Source organism: Rhinatrema bivittatum, chromosome 5 (genome assembly GCF_901001135.1).
Source record: "Rhinatrema bivittatum chromosome 5, aRhiBiv1.1, whole genome shotgun sequence".
Classification (NCBI taxonomy): Eukaryota; Metazoa; Chordata; class Amphibia; order Gymnophiona; family Rhinatrematidae; genus Rhinatrema; species Rhinatrema bivittatum.
The window spans coordinates 385,839,800-385,860,054 of NC_042619.1; the positions used below are offsets into that span (position 1 = coordinate 385,839,800).

At 41.8% G+C, this 20,255-nt stretch overlaps 1 protein-coding gene across 1 annotated transcript in view; it reads left to right on the plus strand.

The window, feature by feature from the left end:
* Window positions 1–20,255, plus strand: part of LOC115092485 (unconventional myosin-XVI-like) — a 507,378-nt gene that overhangs the window by 63,060 nt on the left and 424,063 nt on the right. Inside the window, 1 exon segment of the mRNA XM_029603325.1 lies at window positions 8,496–8,613. Within this exon segment, the coding sequence (XP_029459185.1) occupies window positions 8,496–8,613 (118 nt within the window).

The window sequence follows — 20,255 nt, forward strand, 5'->3', positions numbered from 1 at the left end:
TTTTGCATGGCCTGACATTTTGGTGCGTAACAGGGGTTACGTGCAGGGCTGGGCTTGTTCTAAAATGTGCGTGGCACATGCAAGGCCCAGCCACGTGTGTAAAGCCCATTTTATATGCACATGGCTCCTTTAAAATCAGGCCGATTGGTACTAGAATCAGAGAGGGCTACAATAAGATTCACATTCTTAAACGCCTAAAGCCTTTACTCCGGTCTGATGACTTTCATACTCTTCTTCAAACTATTATTTTTGTCTGACTTGGATTACTGTAATGCTTTGCTCCTTGAGTTTCCTATAAATTCTATTAGGCATTTACAGCTATTACAAAATGCCACTGCTAGGATACTGATGGGAGGCAGTAAATGTGACCATATCACACCAACGTTAATTACCTTACATTGGTTACCTGTGAAATTCTGGATTCAGTTTAAATTTTTATGTTTACAACATAAATCTATTAATAAGTACAATACTGAATGGTTAAATGCTTCCCTTCATCTTTAGATTCCTCAATGAAATTTGATATTGGCAAACAAATGTTTATTGAATGTTTCACCAATTAGATCAGCACATCTGAGTGAGGTTAGGGAAAGAGTATTTTCTGTAGCAAGTCCTCAAACTATGGAACTCTCTGACAATGGAATTAAAATTACAAAGAGAATTTGTAGCTTTTAAAAAAGACCTTAAATCATGGCTATTCAAGCAAACATATGAGCGTGCAATGGTTATATAACATTCTGGCAAGAGCAAACATTTTTTAAGTAAATTGGTTGCTTATTTTATTTCATTTTATTATATTTTATGTTTTATTATTTTTATATGTTTTACTTTTGATATATTTTATTACTATGCAACTGTATTGTCCCATATTTCTCACTTTATGCTGTTTTTTTATTTATTATTTTAATTACTATAATAATGTTTAGATGGCTTTTAATTGTTTATATTTGTAAACCATTATCATTGTCAAACAGAATAGTGGTATATAAATCAAATAAATAAAAATGTATATTTAATGGAATATTCCAGGCATCTCTTGAGAGCTTGACCCATGGACAGAGTAAACTTTTTACCTTGCTCCTGGTCTCACTGTACTGCCTGCCTTTACAGACAGTATTTTGGGACAGGGATTGCAAAAGGAAACTTGGGGTTAGCTAAGGAAAACAGAAGTGTTAGGGTATACTCATTGTCGTCGTCCCCCCCCCCCCCCCCCCAAGTGGCATTGTGAAAGCAGGGTCTTAAAGCCAATGCAGAGGACCGGTGCAGACCTAGACGGATGATTTGTTTTTGACAGAAGTGAGAATTCTGTAAGGGGAAGCAGATGCTGGGGTGTTTGATACAAGAGAATGGGGTAGTAAAATCATTGCACGCAAACATATAACGGTATCTATAGTTCACTGTGAACCTTTGTATCACTGCATAATGGAACAGGGGAAATTGTGCATACAGTGGATAAGATGACCAAGAGGTATGCAAAGGATGGGAGTCATGAGAGAGGCAAAGTTCAATATGTGGCCTGGTGTCATGAAGCAAGAATTTATTATTCACAATGATATTGTACAAAATCAGGTATATAAGGAGGTGTAAAAACCTGAGCATTTTGGAGAAGGCTAGCATATTTGCTGAGGCATGTGACTACGTTAAAACGTGGCACTCCTTAATCTTCTCTCTGGGCTAAATGAATAAGAGAACTGATTTTGGAATATTGGTTTTCTGCCTTTTCAATTATAGCTGAGTACAAGATTATGATTATACAAATTATGCAAGTTATACTTATGAAATAAATGATTATAACTAACTTGTTATATTTTTCATATTTACTAATAAAAAAAATGATATAATAATTATTTCTGACTACAGGTTTTTCTCTTCCTAAATTATATATGGTAAGAGAGGAAAGGAGACTTTGGGGAGGGGAAGGAAGCTTTAGCCTGACCCAAATCCCCTTCTAAAAGGGAGAACTGAAACAAGTCTAATTTTCAGATTTATAATTAATAAAATTAGCATATATAGGAAAAAAGTTCAGCTATTAGTAAATGTGGGCCCAAGTTAAGTTGGGCTAAACAAAAATAAAACCTGAGAACCAAATAATTTCTACTGGAAAAACTGGTTTCAAAATCAAAACCCCAAGCCCCTTACTTTCTTAGAAACTGTCAGAGAAGAGCCATCAAATTCTATCTAATATTGCCCGTCCCTCTGCTCAGTAAACAATTTTCCTATTCCCAGTATCTTTGTTCTTATTCAACACTAATTTACTAGTTATCATCCATTGTGGTATCTTCACTAAACATACCTTCAAAAACTCAGTTGCCTCTTCCACAGTACCAGCAATGGGAATCCAAAACTGAATATCGTTGGCATAAATATAGACAGACACTCCCAACCCAGCAAATAACTTGGCCAATGAATGTAAATAAACATTGAAAAGCAGTGGGGAAATACATCACCCCTGTGATACATCCGTTGTTAAAATGGTTCAGATGGGGGAGTACTCTTGCCCCACCTGCACTACCTGTGAATGCCCTGTTATGAGAGGCAAACCAGTTGAGCACTGGCTCACTCAATCCCACGAATCTATGTCTATGTAACTATAACTGGTGGTCAACGAAGTCAAAAGCACTCAACTAATCTTAAAGAACAAAAAAAAAAAAAATGACTAAGCACAAAAGATCATCAATCAAGAAGTAGAAACCCCTTCTGTGTTACATCCTGGTCTAAACCAAGACTGCATATCAGAGAAACTACCTGTTCCTCAAAAAAAGATGTTAGTTGATTTAAAACAGCCTTTTTTAAAAAGGCAAGTTTGAAATTGGCTTATAATTTTCACATACATTGTGGCTTCTTCAAAGTAGGCCTTATTATTGAGGTCTTCAGCTCTTTTGGAAACTTTCCAGTTTATCGACACACACATTCACTATATCTGTTATCCATCTCATGTTACTGTCACTTAGGTGCTTAATCAAATAGAAGAAGTAAAGATCCCAAGAATTCCCTGAAAACTGCATTTCTGATAATACCTTCTGTAGCTGTACTCCATTCATCAATCTGAATGAATCCAACTGACTTTCTTCTGCCATATACTCCACTTGCTCGTTACCCTATTTTCCTCCACTACAGATCAATTCCCCAACAGCTGTCTAATTTTTTCATCAAAAAATGTTATAAATGATATACTATCTGGCTTCCCTGTCTCATCACCTAATTTTCCCCTCTGTAACAATTAATTTACTATTTTAGAAACCTCTTTTGCTGGAAATTCCGCTGACTTGTATCTGAATTATATCTACAGCAATGGGGTACCAATCTTCTCTGCTCCTCATTCTTTTTCTCCTTCTAGACATTGAAGAATGCCCAATCTTCTTTTCATTCTTCTCTGGAGGGAGGGGCTCAGAATAGTCCAATAGTCCAAGACCCGGTCAACCAAATCGAAAAGCAAAGGAAGAGTGGATTGAAAACTTTCCTTCACTTAATCCATAAATGAAAAATAACCCAAAGGAAAAAACCGAAACAAGACACAGAGCTTCTTGACCTTTCTCCATGATCTTGATACCTTTGTGTGGTGTCTGGATGTTCCTTTTTCTTTCCATTAAATACTGTGGGCCTCCCAGCCCAATTCCCACCCCACTACCATAAATATTACAAACACCTCTAACATTTTTATAAAAAGCCTATACTAGCACCAGCCCTCCTGCCCTCTTCCCCTCCCTTCTGGCAAATATTTAAAAAAAAAATAAAAATACTATCTCCTCACTATCCTCTACACCCCCCCCCCCAATGCTGTCACCCTGTCCCCGAGGTGGGCTGCCATTGTGTGGGAGCGCCCCGTACCACAGCACAATTTTTTGTCACCTGTTTGTCCCAGGTTAAGAAATCACACCGCGATATTGCTCCATTTTCTCCAAATATCACAGGGAAGCCTCCCCTCCAACCCCCCCCCCCCCCCTCACTTGCGATATCTGGCCCTCCTGGGATAAACTATTGCGGCTTAGTAAATCTCCCTTATTAGATTACAGACCTTCTGGGGAAGGGAAATACCAACTGCGCTTGAATGCAACCAATGAAAAGGCATGAGCTAAATCTAAATACATGTTTACATAATGCAAATGTTTCAGAAATCGTGTCACAGTGTCGGATTAATATGACATGTGTGATTTTGGGGTGTAGACTGGAAAAAAAATTAAGAAATATTTTAATTTATAAATTAAAAGAAATCCATACTGCATTGGTTGAAGGTAATCTCTGAAATGTCTGGCTGGTCTGAACGGAGATTTTTCCCAATACTACTCACCACTGGAAAGATATCCAGATTATACGTTGTCACTGAGGTAACAGTGACACTAACTTTCCGCTACCAGTCACTTTGCGAAGTAAAACCAACTCCTGCAAAATGGTCACGCAGAGCCAATATAGCAAAGCTGCCACGGCAAAACACCATTACTTCCAGTGCTCAAACAGTAACCCTAAATAAACAGGCAACAGTGTAAAATATTCAAATGGGAATTAGAATGCCAATATACCTTCTAACGGGAAAACTGAACAAGCCGATCTACTCCAGATACCTACACAGAAACTGTCAGCTAGCAGAATACCTTAGCACAGTCACATGCAAAACCCAGGCTAAATACAGAGCAGAATGGCTTTTCTTTGCTCCTTGCTCTGCTCTGTTTTGCTCAAGGATCACCTTTTCCCTTCTCCTGTTTCCTGTGGAGATGCCAGAAAGTAGTTGGATCAGGCCAGTAAATTCATCAAAGCAGAATCTTGTGCAGTCATGGAATTGACCCCCCTGAAATATACATAGCGAAATTGTTAAAAACTCATCTCTTCACTCATGCATACAATTTATATTAAGTTTACTACACTACATTATGATTGGTAATTTAATTATCTATTTTATGAATTTTAATGTGTTTGTATATGATTTTATGACTTGTTTGTTAATGTGTTAATACTACTTGTGTATGTGCAAATATGTAAACCGCCTAGACGGATAGTCCCCTACCCATTGTGCGGTATATAAGAATTTTAAATAAATAAATAAAAGCAGCCTTGCTGAAGATGCCTCCTCGGGCCTGATGGCCATGGAAGCTGCCCTGCTTGCCCCTTTCTCCAAGACCTGGCCCTGGGCACTGTGACCCCTGCATATACTTTTACTCACAGACTGAGTGCGTACAGTTTTCAGCAGGGCCAATATGTAAAGTGAAATGTCCAAGAAATATAATGTGAAATCTCTTTATTCTTCTTATTATATTTCTGTAAATGTATGGCAAAAGAAGAAGGCTATCGTGATATTTTTGCAAGCAATTGGCAAGATGTGTTCACCCCGGTGTTCATATGTCTTGCTTTTGTGCAAAATTATTTCTAATACAGCTCTAACTAGAAAAACTGTTTAAGAATCATGGAGTTAGAAGTATTTGCCATTATTAGAGATGGTGGGGGATGAAATAGTGGTTTGAAAACTGGAAGGTTGTTTTTTGTGGATGGGTGGGAATGTAGGAGATAATAAATAAAATAAATAAAATAAAGACTGAGAAGGTGATCGTGTCTTTCAGTGCTTTATAGTAGGACTGCTTCTTTCTAGAAGTGCAAAGCGATAGTGCAGTTCTGGCTACTAGACTATATACATCACGGGCGCCATCTGCTGGGAATCTGAAGCATTACAAGGAAAAATAAGCATGCTAGGGATGTGCTTTCTTTTGAAATGACACAAGACATTTTAACAAAATGTCCTCTATTTCATTTAATGTGAAAAATGAAACACAAATGAATGAAATTTAATTTGCTTTGTTTCATTATTGTCACTAAGCTGCTACTAGCCCCAACCTAGGTCCATCCCCCCCATACCGCTTCTTGCCTCACCACAAAATGTAAAACATTCAAGGCCTAGCCCTCTCCCCCTGCCTGCTCACATCCACTGGATGCCATTTTGGTCCTTCTTGGTCTTTAAAGTCTAAATAGTGGAGGGGCAATCTTCAGTTGCTCCTGACCTGAAGGGTTGTATTTCAAGATGGTGCTGGCTGGCCCTGAGATGCCATTTTGAAATACAACCTGATAGGGTGGGAGTATTACGGATTGTTCCTGCCTCATTTGGACTTTAAAGAGCAATGATGGGATAGGGGAAGGGGGGATAGCTTGAATTTTTAAATGTTTGAGGCACTTTTTTCAGGTGGAGGAGGGGGGGGGGTCCTGTTTGTATTGTTTATTTTGTTTCAAATAAACTAAATGAAATAAACCATAAACAAACAAAAAACAAAAAATCATGAAAACCACATTTAAAAAAAAATACACAAGCAGACCCTTAATGCAGCTCTTTAGACAGCTTTATTCAAAAATGCAATATCTCCATGCTCTTTCATCTTGTATCTTTGGCATTTAATATATCTTTAAAATACAGATATCTGTAAAATACATCAGCTGTCAAGACTGAAGCACCGGTTGGAACAAATAATCCTCTTTCTTACCTCCGACAGTTAATGTCATCTATTAGTTCTTTCCTACAAAAATTCTAATTATACAGAAAAGTGCACGTGTGTATCGGGCACATGGGAATGCTTTCAAGAGAATGATTGAATTAGTACCTCTTACCTAATGTTGAAAGCTTGACACTCTACTGCTCACACATTTTAACTTGTACTGATTCAACTATTCTTTTTTTTTTTTTCTCTATGCACAAACTGCAATTATGTAATTGTGGGATCATTTCTTTTCACATGAGAAAATCTAGTGGACTTGAGACAAACAAACAAAGAACTCTAAACCAAAGAAAATAAAGTAAGCATGACTGTGAGAAAAACTGCTTCATGGTTGATGATGTCATAGAGTGCAACCGAGGTTAATCTTGAAGGGAAGGATTGTTTGTTTGTTTTTTTTCACCAAGTCCTGGCATTGTGTACCAAAAGCTTCATCTGCTTTGGTTCTAAGGTATGGGAATTGCACGAGTACAGCGCAATCCTCATTGTGTGTCTGTGATACACAGGATAATAATAATAATAATACAATTCTTTAATAAAAGAGGAGGGACAATGCATTACAAGGAAGACTTAGGGAGAGAGAATTGGACATATAAAGTATGTGGAAGGCAGAGGGAGAAATGCTGTGTTACATTAATTCTTCTGAAGACAATGTTAAGGTTAATTCATTATTTTGAATTTGAAAAGCTTTATTGTACATGGAAAGCAATGTAAAATGTTTTAAAATGCTTGTAAAAAAAAATGTTCAGTGATGCATGCATTTGGGTTCGTTCCTTTTTCGAAAAAGGATTGCCGCTTACCTACAGAGAAAAAGGAAGCAGTTGTGTCAGGGTAGACTCGTGTTTTGGCGAGTTGGTTAAATGCACTTTAAAGTAGATGTGACACAGAGAAGCTTGGGAACTCACAATCTTAGATGTGAGATTAATATATTCAAATATAAGTTGAATTAAAGTATAAGATGAGTGTAATATATCTGAGTATATAATTTTTAGATATGTAGCCCTCAAGGTGGCAGGAATCAAGTAACATACCATACCATAAAGATAATTTTGCCTATACTAATAATATAGTAAAATGATCACTTTTGAATTTATTGAATTTATAATTTTGGAGGCAATTTTGTAACTGCATATAAGTTAGCTGGCAAATATTTGCATAAGTTGCATCTATTTTCAAAGTGGACTTATGTGTAGAGATGTGAACCGGAATTGGTTCTGATTCCGGTTCCGATTCACATCGTGTTTTATTTTTCGTCCGGCCTGATCGCGGTTTTGTTTATCGGCTGCGCCCAAGCCGATAAACAAAAAACCCACCCCGACCCTTTAAAACTAATCCCTTTAAAACTAATCCCCCCCAAAAAAACTTTTTACAGGTACCTGGTGGTCCAGTGGGGGTCCCGGAAGCGATCTCCCGCTTTCGGGCCGTCGGCTGCCACTAATAAAAATGGCGCCGATGGCCTTTGCCCTTACCATGTGACAGGGTATCCGTGCCATTGGCCAGCCCCTGTCACATGGTAGGAGCACTGGATGGCCCGCACCATTTTTAAAGATGGCGCCGGCCATCCAGTGCTCCCTGGGACAGTGTTGGTGACATTTGAAAGAGGGGTTAATAGGCCTGCATTTAGTAGAGGAATAGGTGGAGGAGGAATAGAGCAGAAGCACTGGGTGAGAAAGGAGAAAGCCTCATTTTGGAAGATGTGTGCTTTTTTTTTTTTTAAGAGGTTGGTCAAACCAATTCAGTGAATCTTGTGAAATTTTCCCAGGCTTATTGAATTGTCTGTGAACCTTTTCCAAAGAAGTTCAAATATTTCTTCTCATGACCAATACGTCTTCGGAATCAGTCCAATATTGTCTTTATTTCCTATTTTATAGCAAATGAATGCACGCCACTAGTATTTAAAGACCCAGAGTATTAAAGTGAACTTGAGGTGTCAGTTAAATATAAAAGCAGTACCTTCACTGAGTAAAATCTGTTGACAGATGTCTGCTTTTGCTGCAGAAAATATGACCTTTGTATTTTATTTTATAGGTAAATTGCATCTTGGAAGCTTTCGGGCATGCTAAGACTTCACTCAATGATCTGTCCAGTCGTTTTATAAAATACTTTGAGCTGCAGTTCTGTGAAAGGAAAAAGTATTTAACTGGAGGTAAGCTTGGATGACAAAATGTAACAGCCCATATCAACCACTAGAGGGCAGAAAAGCACTAGAAAACTGGAATTGTCTTGTAATAGTCTATTGTGATTTAACCACTTCGGTGCTAAGAAAATCCGATTTGTTATGAAATTGCTTTGCATACAAAAGCCAAAAGGTAAGACAATGGAATGAGAGGTAGCTGGGATGTGCAGGCAAAAGAAATGCTTCAAAGTTTGTTTTTTTTCATTTCTGGAAGGGGAAAGGGGATAGTGTAGGGGGTAAGGCTTAAGAATAAAGGAAAGAGTGCTAGGGTTATCCCTGGTTGGTGTGGGATAGAAATAAAAAGAAAATGTTTGTAAAAGAGTGGCAGCGGGGGAGGGGGGGGCAAGAGCAAATGTTGATGACTGCTTCACCCCCCTCACCCCCCCCCCCCAGTCCACACAAAATCCCTTTGTACCACAAGTCAAAAGTTCCCACTTTTTTTTTTTGTTTGTAGAGAGGCATCTGGCTAGGGAATGGGCTGCACGGCCTTTTGCTTGTTTTGATTAGTGCACATGAAACTGAAATAGTTTGCACTAAATGGGATGTACTGCTCCCTAAAACAAATCAAAAGGAAAAGAAAAAAATAAAAAGGACGCAAAAACGTTGCAAAAGAAAATGCCTGGGAAGCGAGCCTGACGGCATTCTCCAGCGCGGAAGGCAAAGAATATAATGTTGTCATGTTTCACTGGGGGGGGAAAATGTTGCCCAAATTTCATTTTGTTGAGAGCGGTTTGTTTTTATTCTTTTTTTTTTTGTATTTCAGCAAACAGTGCACATCAAAAATAATTACAAATAAACACAGTTTAGTGGGGTTTTTAATTTCCTGGCATTTCTTTTTAAAACCGCAGGCGAGGGAGTATGTGGGGAAAACTCCCTCAGACTACCTGAAAGGACCAGGGCACAGCTGTCTCACCCGGTCCTCTTTAAAACCCGGACCCACAGGGAATCCCGGGGGCCGTCGACATCGCTTGCATCATTTCGAATGAAAGCACATCCTTAAAGGCAGATTTTCAAAGCCCGGCGGTGCGCGTAAAGCCCCCCGGGACGTGTGTAAGTCCCGGGGGCTTGAAAAAAGGGACGTGGTCGGGGGTGGGCAGGGGCGGGGACGGAGCCTCCGGGCACAGTGGCCATTTGCCGCTGTGCCCGGGATCGCGGGCCAGCCATTGGCCAGCTCCTGCAGCTTGTGCCTGCCCAAGGCAGGCGTAACTAGGTAAGACAACTCTTTTAGGGGGGTTTAGCTTAGGGTTGGGGGGGGGCGGGAGAGTTAGGGGTAGGGAAGCTGGGGTTGGGGGGGGGGTAGGGAAGTTATTTCGGAGCGGCCTGGGAGGGAAAGGAGGAAGGCAGCGCGGCTTGGCGCGCGCAAGGTGCACAACTGTGCGCACCCCCTTGCTCGCGCCGTCCCCAGATTTTCTAACATGCGCATGACTGCGCTCGCCTGTTATAAAATCCGGCGAACATTTGCGCGCACCGGGTAGCGCGCACAAGTATAGGCTGTGCACGTACCTTTTAAAATCTGCCCCCTAGTTTGCAATGAGCTTGTTCATAAAAACTGGATGTGAAGGAGAAGCATACAGCTCTTGGACGTAGGACAATCCGAAATCCAGTGAGACATGGGCGGCGCGTGACTGACTTAGCCGGGTGTGCGTCTGGAGGTGCCTATTGTGCAAAGGGTCTTACAGGAGCCCAGCAGTGAGCTGAAAAGAGAGGGAGACTGCGTAACCAGCAGATTGAACCTCCTACCCGCACTGTTATAAACAGACCCTCAGAAATGGATTGGTTCTCCCTTTCATCTTGCTGATCACTCTTTGTACATATTCACTTGGACTGCTTTCACACAGGTATGTGATTGTGTTCAGCACTTCAAAATGTTAGTATTCTGAGGCTAAAAATATCAAATGTTCACTAGATGAAAGAATCTTACTAGACTGAAGCAGAGAGAGAGAGAAAGAGACACAGACAGACAAACAGCCAGTGACGGGGCAGGAATGAAAAACCCAGAGGCAGTGTGGGGGCAAGCAGGAGTTTCCGGGTGGAAACGAGGCTTGGATTCCGCCAGTGGGGGGGTATTTGGAATTGTGATTGGGGAAGTGTGGGCAGGGGCTATGGGGAAGAGCTTACTGTGCTTGTGTTCTCCATACCGGGGGGTTGGGGTATCTATGCTGGGGAGTTTGCCATGGGGACTTAATCTTTGTGGGAAGGTGTTGAACTTTGCCAGGTAGGGCTGAGGAGCTCAGGACTTGCTTCCCTCTACATTTTTGGTGGAGAGTGGCTGGGCAGGAGTATCAGTATGTGACAGTGATACTCAGTAGGGATGTGAATCGTTTTAGGACGATTAATATCGTCTTAAACCGTTATAGAACACAATACAATAGAGATTCTAACGATTTATCGTTATAAATCGTTAGAATCGTGAGCCGGCACACTAAAACCCGCTAAAACCCACCCCCGACCCTTTAAATTAAATCCCCCACCCTCCCGAACCCCCCCCCCAATAACTTAAACATTTCCTTGCCAAATCCTACCTCCTTCAATCCCCCACCCTCCCGAACCCCCCCCCCAAATGACTTAAATTACCTGGGGGTCCGGAACGGCAGCGGTCCGGAACGGGCTCCTGCTACTGAATCTTGTTGTCTTCGGCCGGCGCCGAAAAATGGCGGCGGCCATAGACCAACAGGATTCACTGTCAGGTCCATTCTGTGAAGGAGAGAACATAAGAACATAAGAAATTGCCATGCTGGGTCAGACCAAGAGTCCATCAAGCCAAGCATCCTGTTTCCAAGAGGCCAAAACCAGGCCACAAGAACCTGGCAATTACCCAAACTCTAAGAAGAACCCATGCTACTGATGCAGTTAATAGCAGTGGCTATTCCCTAAGTATAATTGATTAATAGCCATTAATGGACTTCTCCTCCAAGAACTTATCCAAACCTTTTTTGAACCCAGCTACAGTAACTGCACTAACCACCTCCTCTGGCAACAAATTCCAGAGCTTTATTGTGCGTTGAGTGAAAAAGAATTTTCTCCGATTAGTCTTAAATGTGTTACTTGCTAACTTCATGGAATGCCCCCTAGTCCTTCTATTATTCGAAAGTGTAAATAACCGAGTCACATCTACTCGTTCAAGACCTCTCATGATCTTAAAGACCTCTATCATATCCCCCCTCAGCCATCTCTTCTCCAAGCTGAACAGCCCTAACCTCTTCAGCCTTTCCTCATAGAGGAGCTGTTCCATCCCCTTTATCATTTTGGTTGCCCTTCTCTGTACCTTCTCCATCGCAACTATATCTTTTTTGAGATGCGGCGACCAGAATTGTACACAGTATTCAAGGTGCGGTCTCACCATGGAGCGATACAGAGACATTATGACATTTTACGTTCTATTAACCATTCCCTTCCTAATAATTCCTAACATTCTATTTGCTTTTTTGACTGCTGCAGCACACTGAGCCGACGATTTTAAAGTATTGTTCATTATGATGCCTAGATCTTTTTCCTGGGTGGTAGCCCCTAATATGGAACCTAACATTGTGTAACTACAGCAAGGGTTATTTTTCCCTATATGCAACACCTTGCACTTGCCCACATTAAATTTCATCTGCCATTTGGATGCCCAATCTTCCAGTCTTGCAAGGTCCTCCTGTAATGTATCACAGTCTGCTTGTGATTTAACTACTCTGAATAATTTTGTATCATCCGCAAATGTGTTAACCTCACTCGTTGTATTCCTTTCCAGAACATTTATATATATATTGAAAATCACCGGTCCAAGTACAGATCCCTGAGGCACTCCACTGTTTACCCTTTTCCACTGAGAAAATTGACCATTTAATCCTACTCTCTGTTTCCTGTCTTTTAACCAGTTTGTAATCCACGAAAGGACATCGCCTCCTATCCCATGACTTTTTAGTTTTCGTAGAAGCCTCTCATGAGGGACTTTGTCAAACGCCTTCTGAAAATCCAAATACACTACATCTACCGGTTCACCTTTATCACATGTTTTTTTTTTCATGGAGCAGGGAAGACGTGCACACTTTCACGTCTTCCCTGCTCCATGATCCAGCTTTGAGCACAGGGATGCCCTAATCCACTGCAACAAGAGGGACACAGGAAATTCTTCAAAAATGGATCAAAATTAATCAAAAAAGAAGTCCAGCATGCAGGTTGACTTCAAGGGATATCCCATTAATTCCTCTTAGTACGTGATTCATAAGGGTTTTTCTCACTGACACAAAATGGGAGACAATCCTTAATGAATCTGGCCCTTAGTATTTAAATTACATAAATTTAACAGACAGCAGGCAGAAACAACCAGCCTCAAAAAGGATAAGGTCAGGTTGGAGACAGTCCAAAGAAAGGCAACCAAAATGGTGTGGGGTCTGTATTAGAAGACTGAGGAGAGGCTGAAGGATCTAAATATGTATACCCTGGAAGAGAGGAGGTGCAAAGGAGATATGATGCAGACCTTCAGATACCTGAAAGGTTTTAATAATGCACAAACAACAAACGTTTTCTGTTGGAAAGGAAACTAGAAGTAGGGGTCATGAAATGAAATGAAAATCCAGGGAGGTGACTCAGAGCTGACATCAGGAAATGTTTCTTCATGGAGAGGGTAAATGTCTGGAATGCCCTTCTGGAATAGGTAGTGAGGATGGAAACAGTAAACAAGTCAAAAGAGCATGGGATAAACATTGTGGCTCTCTAAAGACTAGAGGTTAGAAATGAACAAAAAGGTGCATGGGAGTAACCTGTACAGAGAGGCAGATTCTACCCTTAAGGCATGGGGATTTCAACCTTTAATCAATTAGCCTTGATGCTTTTGATGCAAATGCAACATTGTTCTCTGCTTCGATGGCAGAGGCAAAAAGGGGAATGGGATTCAGACTACACTAGGGCAACACTAGGCCCCGATTTTTACGGCATTATGGAAAAGCCCAGGACTGCGTCTACGACCAAGTCCAAAAGCAAAATACATTCAAGCAGCATTATCTGGATTAAGAAGGCTGCTCACCCCATAAAAATATTACTGGCAGTAATTTTGTTATGGGTTTGACAGTTGCTTCGTTTTGATTGTAAATATTACTATCCTTTACATAATGCCTGGTGGTAACCTGCACAAAGCGGTAGTTACAATCTTTAACAGAAACATGGGGGAGTAATCTGAACAAAGTGGCAGTTGCTACCATAAGAAACTGATAGGACCATTTGATTTTTTTCTACTGTTACTATGTTACTATGTCAACTCAAATTCCAACTAAAAATTTCACGAGGCTAGATGGTGCTTGGGGATAATAAACAGCTAATGAACACTATCAGCAGCTCTCACATGGTGCAGTAAAACTCAAGTCTCTAAGAAATCTGCACTGAACTTCCCCAGCAATTTAATACATCCCTGGTAGAGTAGTAAGCCAAGATTCCTTACACGCATGTTAGATGTGAACTTGGCCCTCAGAAAAAGACTTGCATAAACTGAATTGCAATATAGGAAACCTCCTATACCAAAATAGCACTAACTACCAGCATTCAAACATTAACAACCTTACCTATGTAAAGGCAACATAGCAAATTTTACATCAGACCATAAAACACAAATATATCTCCTTTTAGGAAATCAGAACAAGTTAAGCTGCTATAGATCGCTACACATAAACTACACAATAGCAGAATCCCTTACCTCGATCACACATGCAAAACAGACAGACCCTCACTAAATGCATGATAAAGATACCCTAACGTATAAAAAGAAATGTGCAGAAAAAATTGAACTGGAAACTGAAAACAAGCCAGACTGTATGCAGTGCAACAATAGAAAAACAGAAACATCACTATTCCTCATAAACCATTAAACAATAAAATCAAGAAATATAAAACATCAATCATTGTAGTAAAACCATATTAACAAAAAGTACATATTTCAAAACAGTTGATGAATAGAATATCCAATAATTAAAAACTCATATAAAAATGTTTAGAAATTTCCTAAATACCTATAAAATATTTCAAAACAGCAGATACATCAAACACATACCAATTAAAAGCAATAAGGATAAAATATCCCCTACTCTTCGCACCTGGGAACTATTGATTCCAAATACCCTGAGATTGTTGGGGGGTAGGAAATGTGCATAGACTTTCTCTTCTTGCTTTCATATGCACACATTCTCTAACACACATACACACACACAAAACCACTCAGTCATACTCACTAACACACACACACAAATGCTCACACACAGTCACTGATTCAGGCACACAAATGCTCAGTCACCCATACTCTCCACTTGCTCACTGACGCACACTCACATGTTCACAGAAACATTGCCACACACACTCTCATATGCTCATTCACAAAGATTCTCACATGCCCACTGACTCACACATACAATGTTCAGTCATTTACACATAAACACTGTCATGCTCAATGATTCACAAAGTCACACACATTTACATGCTGACTGACATGCTCAGTCACACACTGTTACATGCTCACTGGCTCTCACGTACACACTTCCTTGCACATTCACTGACACCCACAAACACAAATGTTCAGTCACATGCTCCCTAACACACACACACACAAATTCTCATTCCCACAGTCACACATACATGTTCTCACACACTCATTGACACATGCAAATGCTGTTGCACTGTTACATGCTCACTGACACACACATACAAATGCTCAGTCAAATATACACTATCAAATGCTCACTGACACACACACACAGTCATAAACAAACTCACATGCTCACTTATTGTGGTTTACTCAGTCAGTCACATACAGTTTACCATTCTCTCACATGCTCACTGACACACACTCACATGTTCATTCACGCACAGATGCTGTCTCACACTTTCACTATCACACAGTCACACATACTCATTCACACACATACTCTGTCACATATATGTTTGATGACTCACAGAGAGATTCTCACTGACTCGTTCATTCACATGGTCACGCTCTTATCTCCCTCCAGAATGTAGAGACGATAGCAGCTGCCTGTGATTAACTTTTTTAAAAATTGGTTTTACTGATATTAGTGGTTGGGGGATACAGGCAAAGCCCCAGGATAACAGGGTCTCAGTGAGCTACTGGTTGCTGTGGGAGGAAGTGTCCTTGTCATAGAAAGAAGTGGGCTGCAAGCTACTGAGACTTCTTTAATTTAGTATTTTCTTTTGCCGTGATCCAAGAAGGAGGTGGGCATGAGGCAGAGGAACAGAGTGCATGGAGCATTGAGCTGGCAGAGATCATGGAGCTGGTGGTTAGACAGATGCAGACGGCCTACTGCCCAACTCTCAGAAGCACAGCCAATGAGGGAAGAAACTGGATTGTTTCCTGCCTCTGTAGCTGAAGATGGTTGAGGTGTTTTGAGAGAACAGTGGGAGGAGACTAGGAAGCCGCAGGTATGAGGGCCACTGTGACCAACATGAGCATGTGACTAGCTAGACCAGCCCACCAGGATATGCCCAATGTCCCCGATAGATCAATTTGTCCCTGGGGCTGACCATATAGCTTCCACATCTAAAAATAAAGGCAGTCTGTCCTGATTTTGCCATGCATGCATTGATGTTTGTATTTCCAAAATAAAAGCAAGATTACATCTCATTTCATGCTGTGAGGTAGAACGAGGACATGTTCAATTTGTCCCTTTTGACCTAAAGGAGGAGTAGGCACCTCCGGACCGCAAGCCTGTCAGGTTTTCAAGATATCCAACATAAATATGCATGAGAAACATTTGCATGCAATGGAGGTGGTACATGGAAATGTACCTCATGACTATTTAATGTGAAACACAACTGACTTATGACACTTGAGGACCAAAATTGTCTACCCCTGACATAAAACCATAAGTTCACTCTATTTATTTAAAAATGTATAACCCATGCTATCAACATTACTTGGCGGGTAACATCAATACATACATAAATAAAATACAACAGTAATGGCAAGTTATAAGGAACTAAGGATAAAACTAAAAAAAACTGGACCACGGACGCTATCCAAGCATCTGAATGTCTCAAAAAGGAGTTCACCCTTGACCCCTGCCTACACCACCCAGATCCATTCAAGCCATTCATTCCAGTAGATGCATCCTCCTACAGCATAACCATAATGCTACACTCATGACCTGTTCCTACTAAAAAAAATTATCTCCAGCAGAGAAGAATTATACCATTGGAGAACATGAACTAATAGCGGTCAAGCTAGCCTTGGAAAAATGGTGACAGCTGCTAGAAGGAGCCAAGTACCCAGTAACTATCTATATGGATCATAAGAAACTAGAGCATCTAGCTCAAGCACAGGGAATGATTCCCCAGCAAGCCCACTGGTCATTATTTAATCGGTTTGACTTTGAGCTGTGGTACCATCCCATTGAGAAGAACCGAAGAGCCGATGCCCTCTCACATTCTTTTGATACTGAGGGATCTTTGGAGTCTCCATGGAAAATTATTGACCCTGTGAAGATCACGTTACATTTACATTTTCTCCTGTGAAGGCTGCGTTTCCCCAGTATTTACAGCAGAAGCTTCTTTAGTGGGCTCATAACTCATACTTGGCAGGCCACCCAGGTATCACTCGAACCTTGGAATTAATTCTCTGACATTATTGGTGACCTCAAATAAAGACTGATGTGAAGTGTTGTGACGTCCTTCCCCTCATGTATCGAGAAGAAAGGTGTGTGAGCATGATCTTGGGGGCTGTTACAACCGCTGCCACCCCTCAAGGAACCCTGGACCCTTTTGGCCACTGACTTATTCACTGACCTTCCCCTCTCTGATGGAAGCACCACCATATGGGTGGTAGTGGATAGATTTTCTAAGATGGCTTATTTCACAGCCTTTCAGGCTTTCCAACCCTGCCTGAATTGGCTAAACTCTTTGTCCAACCCATCTTCCATCTGTATAGGCTCCCTCTTCATATCCTCTGACAGGGAAGTTCAGTTCACAGCCTGCTATTGGAAGGGCTTATGCAGGAAGTTTAGAATTACTTTGGATTTCACTTCAGCTTACCACACTTAGGGCCGGATTTTAAGAGGTACGCGCGGGTATACATTTGTGCATGCAACCCAGCGCGCACAAATGTACACCCAATTTTATAACATGTGTGCGCAGCTGCGCGCATGTTATAAAATCCATGGTCGGCGCACGCAAGGGGGTGCACGCCGAGCCCTAGGGGAGCCTCAATGGCTTTCCCCGTTCCCTCCAAGGCTGCTCCGAAATTGGAGAGGCTGCTCCGAAATCAGAGAGGCCTCAGAGGGAACTTTCCTTCCACCCCCTACGTAATCCATTCCTATCTAACCCCCCCCCCCCCCCCCCACCTTTGTTTAATAAGTTGTGCCTGCTGGCCGAGTGCCAGCATGCAATCCCCCGGCATGGCTGCTGTGCCAGAGGACCACGCCCCTTCCCCGCCCCTTTCACAAAGCGTACAGAGGATTTACGCGTGTAACCCTTTGAAAATCTGGCCCTTAGAGCAATGGACAAACCGGATATGCGAATCAGTCTCAAGGCCTTTCTACAAGCCTACTTGAACCAATGGTAGGATAACTGGGCCTCCCTTCTCCCATGGTCCGAATTCTGCTGTAATAACCACATGAACAGTTCCACAGGGTCATCGCCCTTCTACATAGTGTTTGTACACCATCCTCATTCAGCCAGACCTGTTCCAATCTCTGTCCCTTGCTTGGCAGCTAACCTGATGGAGACAGGAGCTGCAGGAACTTTGGCAAAAGACACACTGTCTCCTCATGCAAGAGGCAGAGCATTTAAAAAAAAATGTGGAAAAGAGACATCACCCAGTGCCTAAACTCCACCCAGGAAGCCTGGTTTGGCTCAGCACTAAAAACCTGTTCTTGAAGATGCCAACTCTAAAGTTTGCTTTGCGATTTGTGGGTCCATTTTTAATCGAGCGACAACTGGGTTCTGTAGCTTACAAGCTCAAATTACCAGATCCTTATGGATTCATGTATTCCACATCTCTCCGATGAAACCTGCAATTCTTTCTTGTTTGGGCAGACTGCCCCTCCACATTACCAAAATTTGCTACAGAAGAAGACGTTCTTGAGATCCAAGAGATTTTAGATTCCTGAAGGGTCCAAAACCAGTTACAGTATCTTTTCTCCTGTAAAACTCATGGGAGCCAGCTTCTAATCTGCACAAGAGGTACCCCAGGAAGCTCAAGCCCACAAGACAGAGTATGAACTCTGGGGGGGGGGGGGGGGGGGGGGAAGTACTGTTACATTTGGTGGCTCAAGGACGGTCCTGTGTGCTGCTGCATTTACCCCCTACTGCTGACTGATGCTGCCAGAAACCTCAGAAGCAGCATCCCACCATCACTGATTGCTGCCGAATGTTGATGATGCCACTATCATGGCCAGGCTTTTGTCTTCCAGTAGGCATGCACATGATATGCGCACGGCAGCGGAAAACCCTGAGAAGCGCCTTCAGATGACATCAGCCTCTTGACTTATATAAACTAAGGCCCTGCAGCAGTTTCTTGCATCAGCAATGGGTCTCCTGCCCTTGCAGTGTTTGTTGCATCGAGTTCCTGTATCCTGTGTTCCTGTTTCCTGCCTTGTCTCTCCAGCTTTGTCTCTTCCAGCCTTGCGTTGTCCTGTGCTTTGTCTTCTCCAGTTTTCCTTGTCTAGCCCGGTCTTGTTCTTTCAGCCTCGTCCAGTATCTTTTGTGTGTCTACATATTCCCTTGGCCTGACACTCTGGATCTTGCCGTATTGCCTGGACAATACCGAGCGCACTGTATAACCCGCAGTTGGACATGGGTTAAATGGGCGCTAATCCACCCCCTAATGCAATAAGGGGATATAGCACCTATTTAACGCGCGTCCGACATGGAGTGAATGGGATAGCCCTCATCACATGCAAATGCCTGTGATATTACTCATTCACTCCAAATGCAAAAAAAATAAATGTGCAAAAGTACAGAAAACTGCTTTTCTGTACTTTTTAAAAAAGTTTTAAAAAAACCCCAAAAAAACCCTCAGCCGGCCACATTAAGAAGACCGATGCCGATATGCTCGGCATCGGTTTTCATAACCGGCCGGATGCCACCCTAGTGCCTCCTTGATAATGTGACCCCTTAATTATAATATAGAATGGTGCTATGGTGCCTCCCTTGCGGGCTCCATGAGTGCATTAATAAAGCGGCTGCTGACTTTTCAGCACCCAGTTTCCACGCTTTTTTTTGTAGCGGCCCCTGTGTATGCTAAGGTTATTTAGAGTGCACAAACAAAAGTGTGCATTCCAGTAATGGTTTAGGAGCGCATGTTTGCTTGTTAGAGAGAATGTGCTTATCTTATTGCATACCCACATTTAAATGAGGGACCATTGTATACAAATAAGGCTTCATAGGTATTCACGATATAGCGTGGTATGCTGTGTTCTGTCTGCTGTTTTGAACGTGCCTGTTAAGACCTAAAATGTAACCTGCACTTTAGAGCAGATGTTAAATATTTAGCGGCCGATGCAATAAGACGCACGCTGAAAACTGGTGCTCGCATTTGGCTCCCATTTCCTAACGCGTACGCAACCACATCCCCTGGACACCCGATGCAATATTTAAATGACAGGCAGCGTTAAAAAGGGCACGCTAACAGA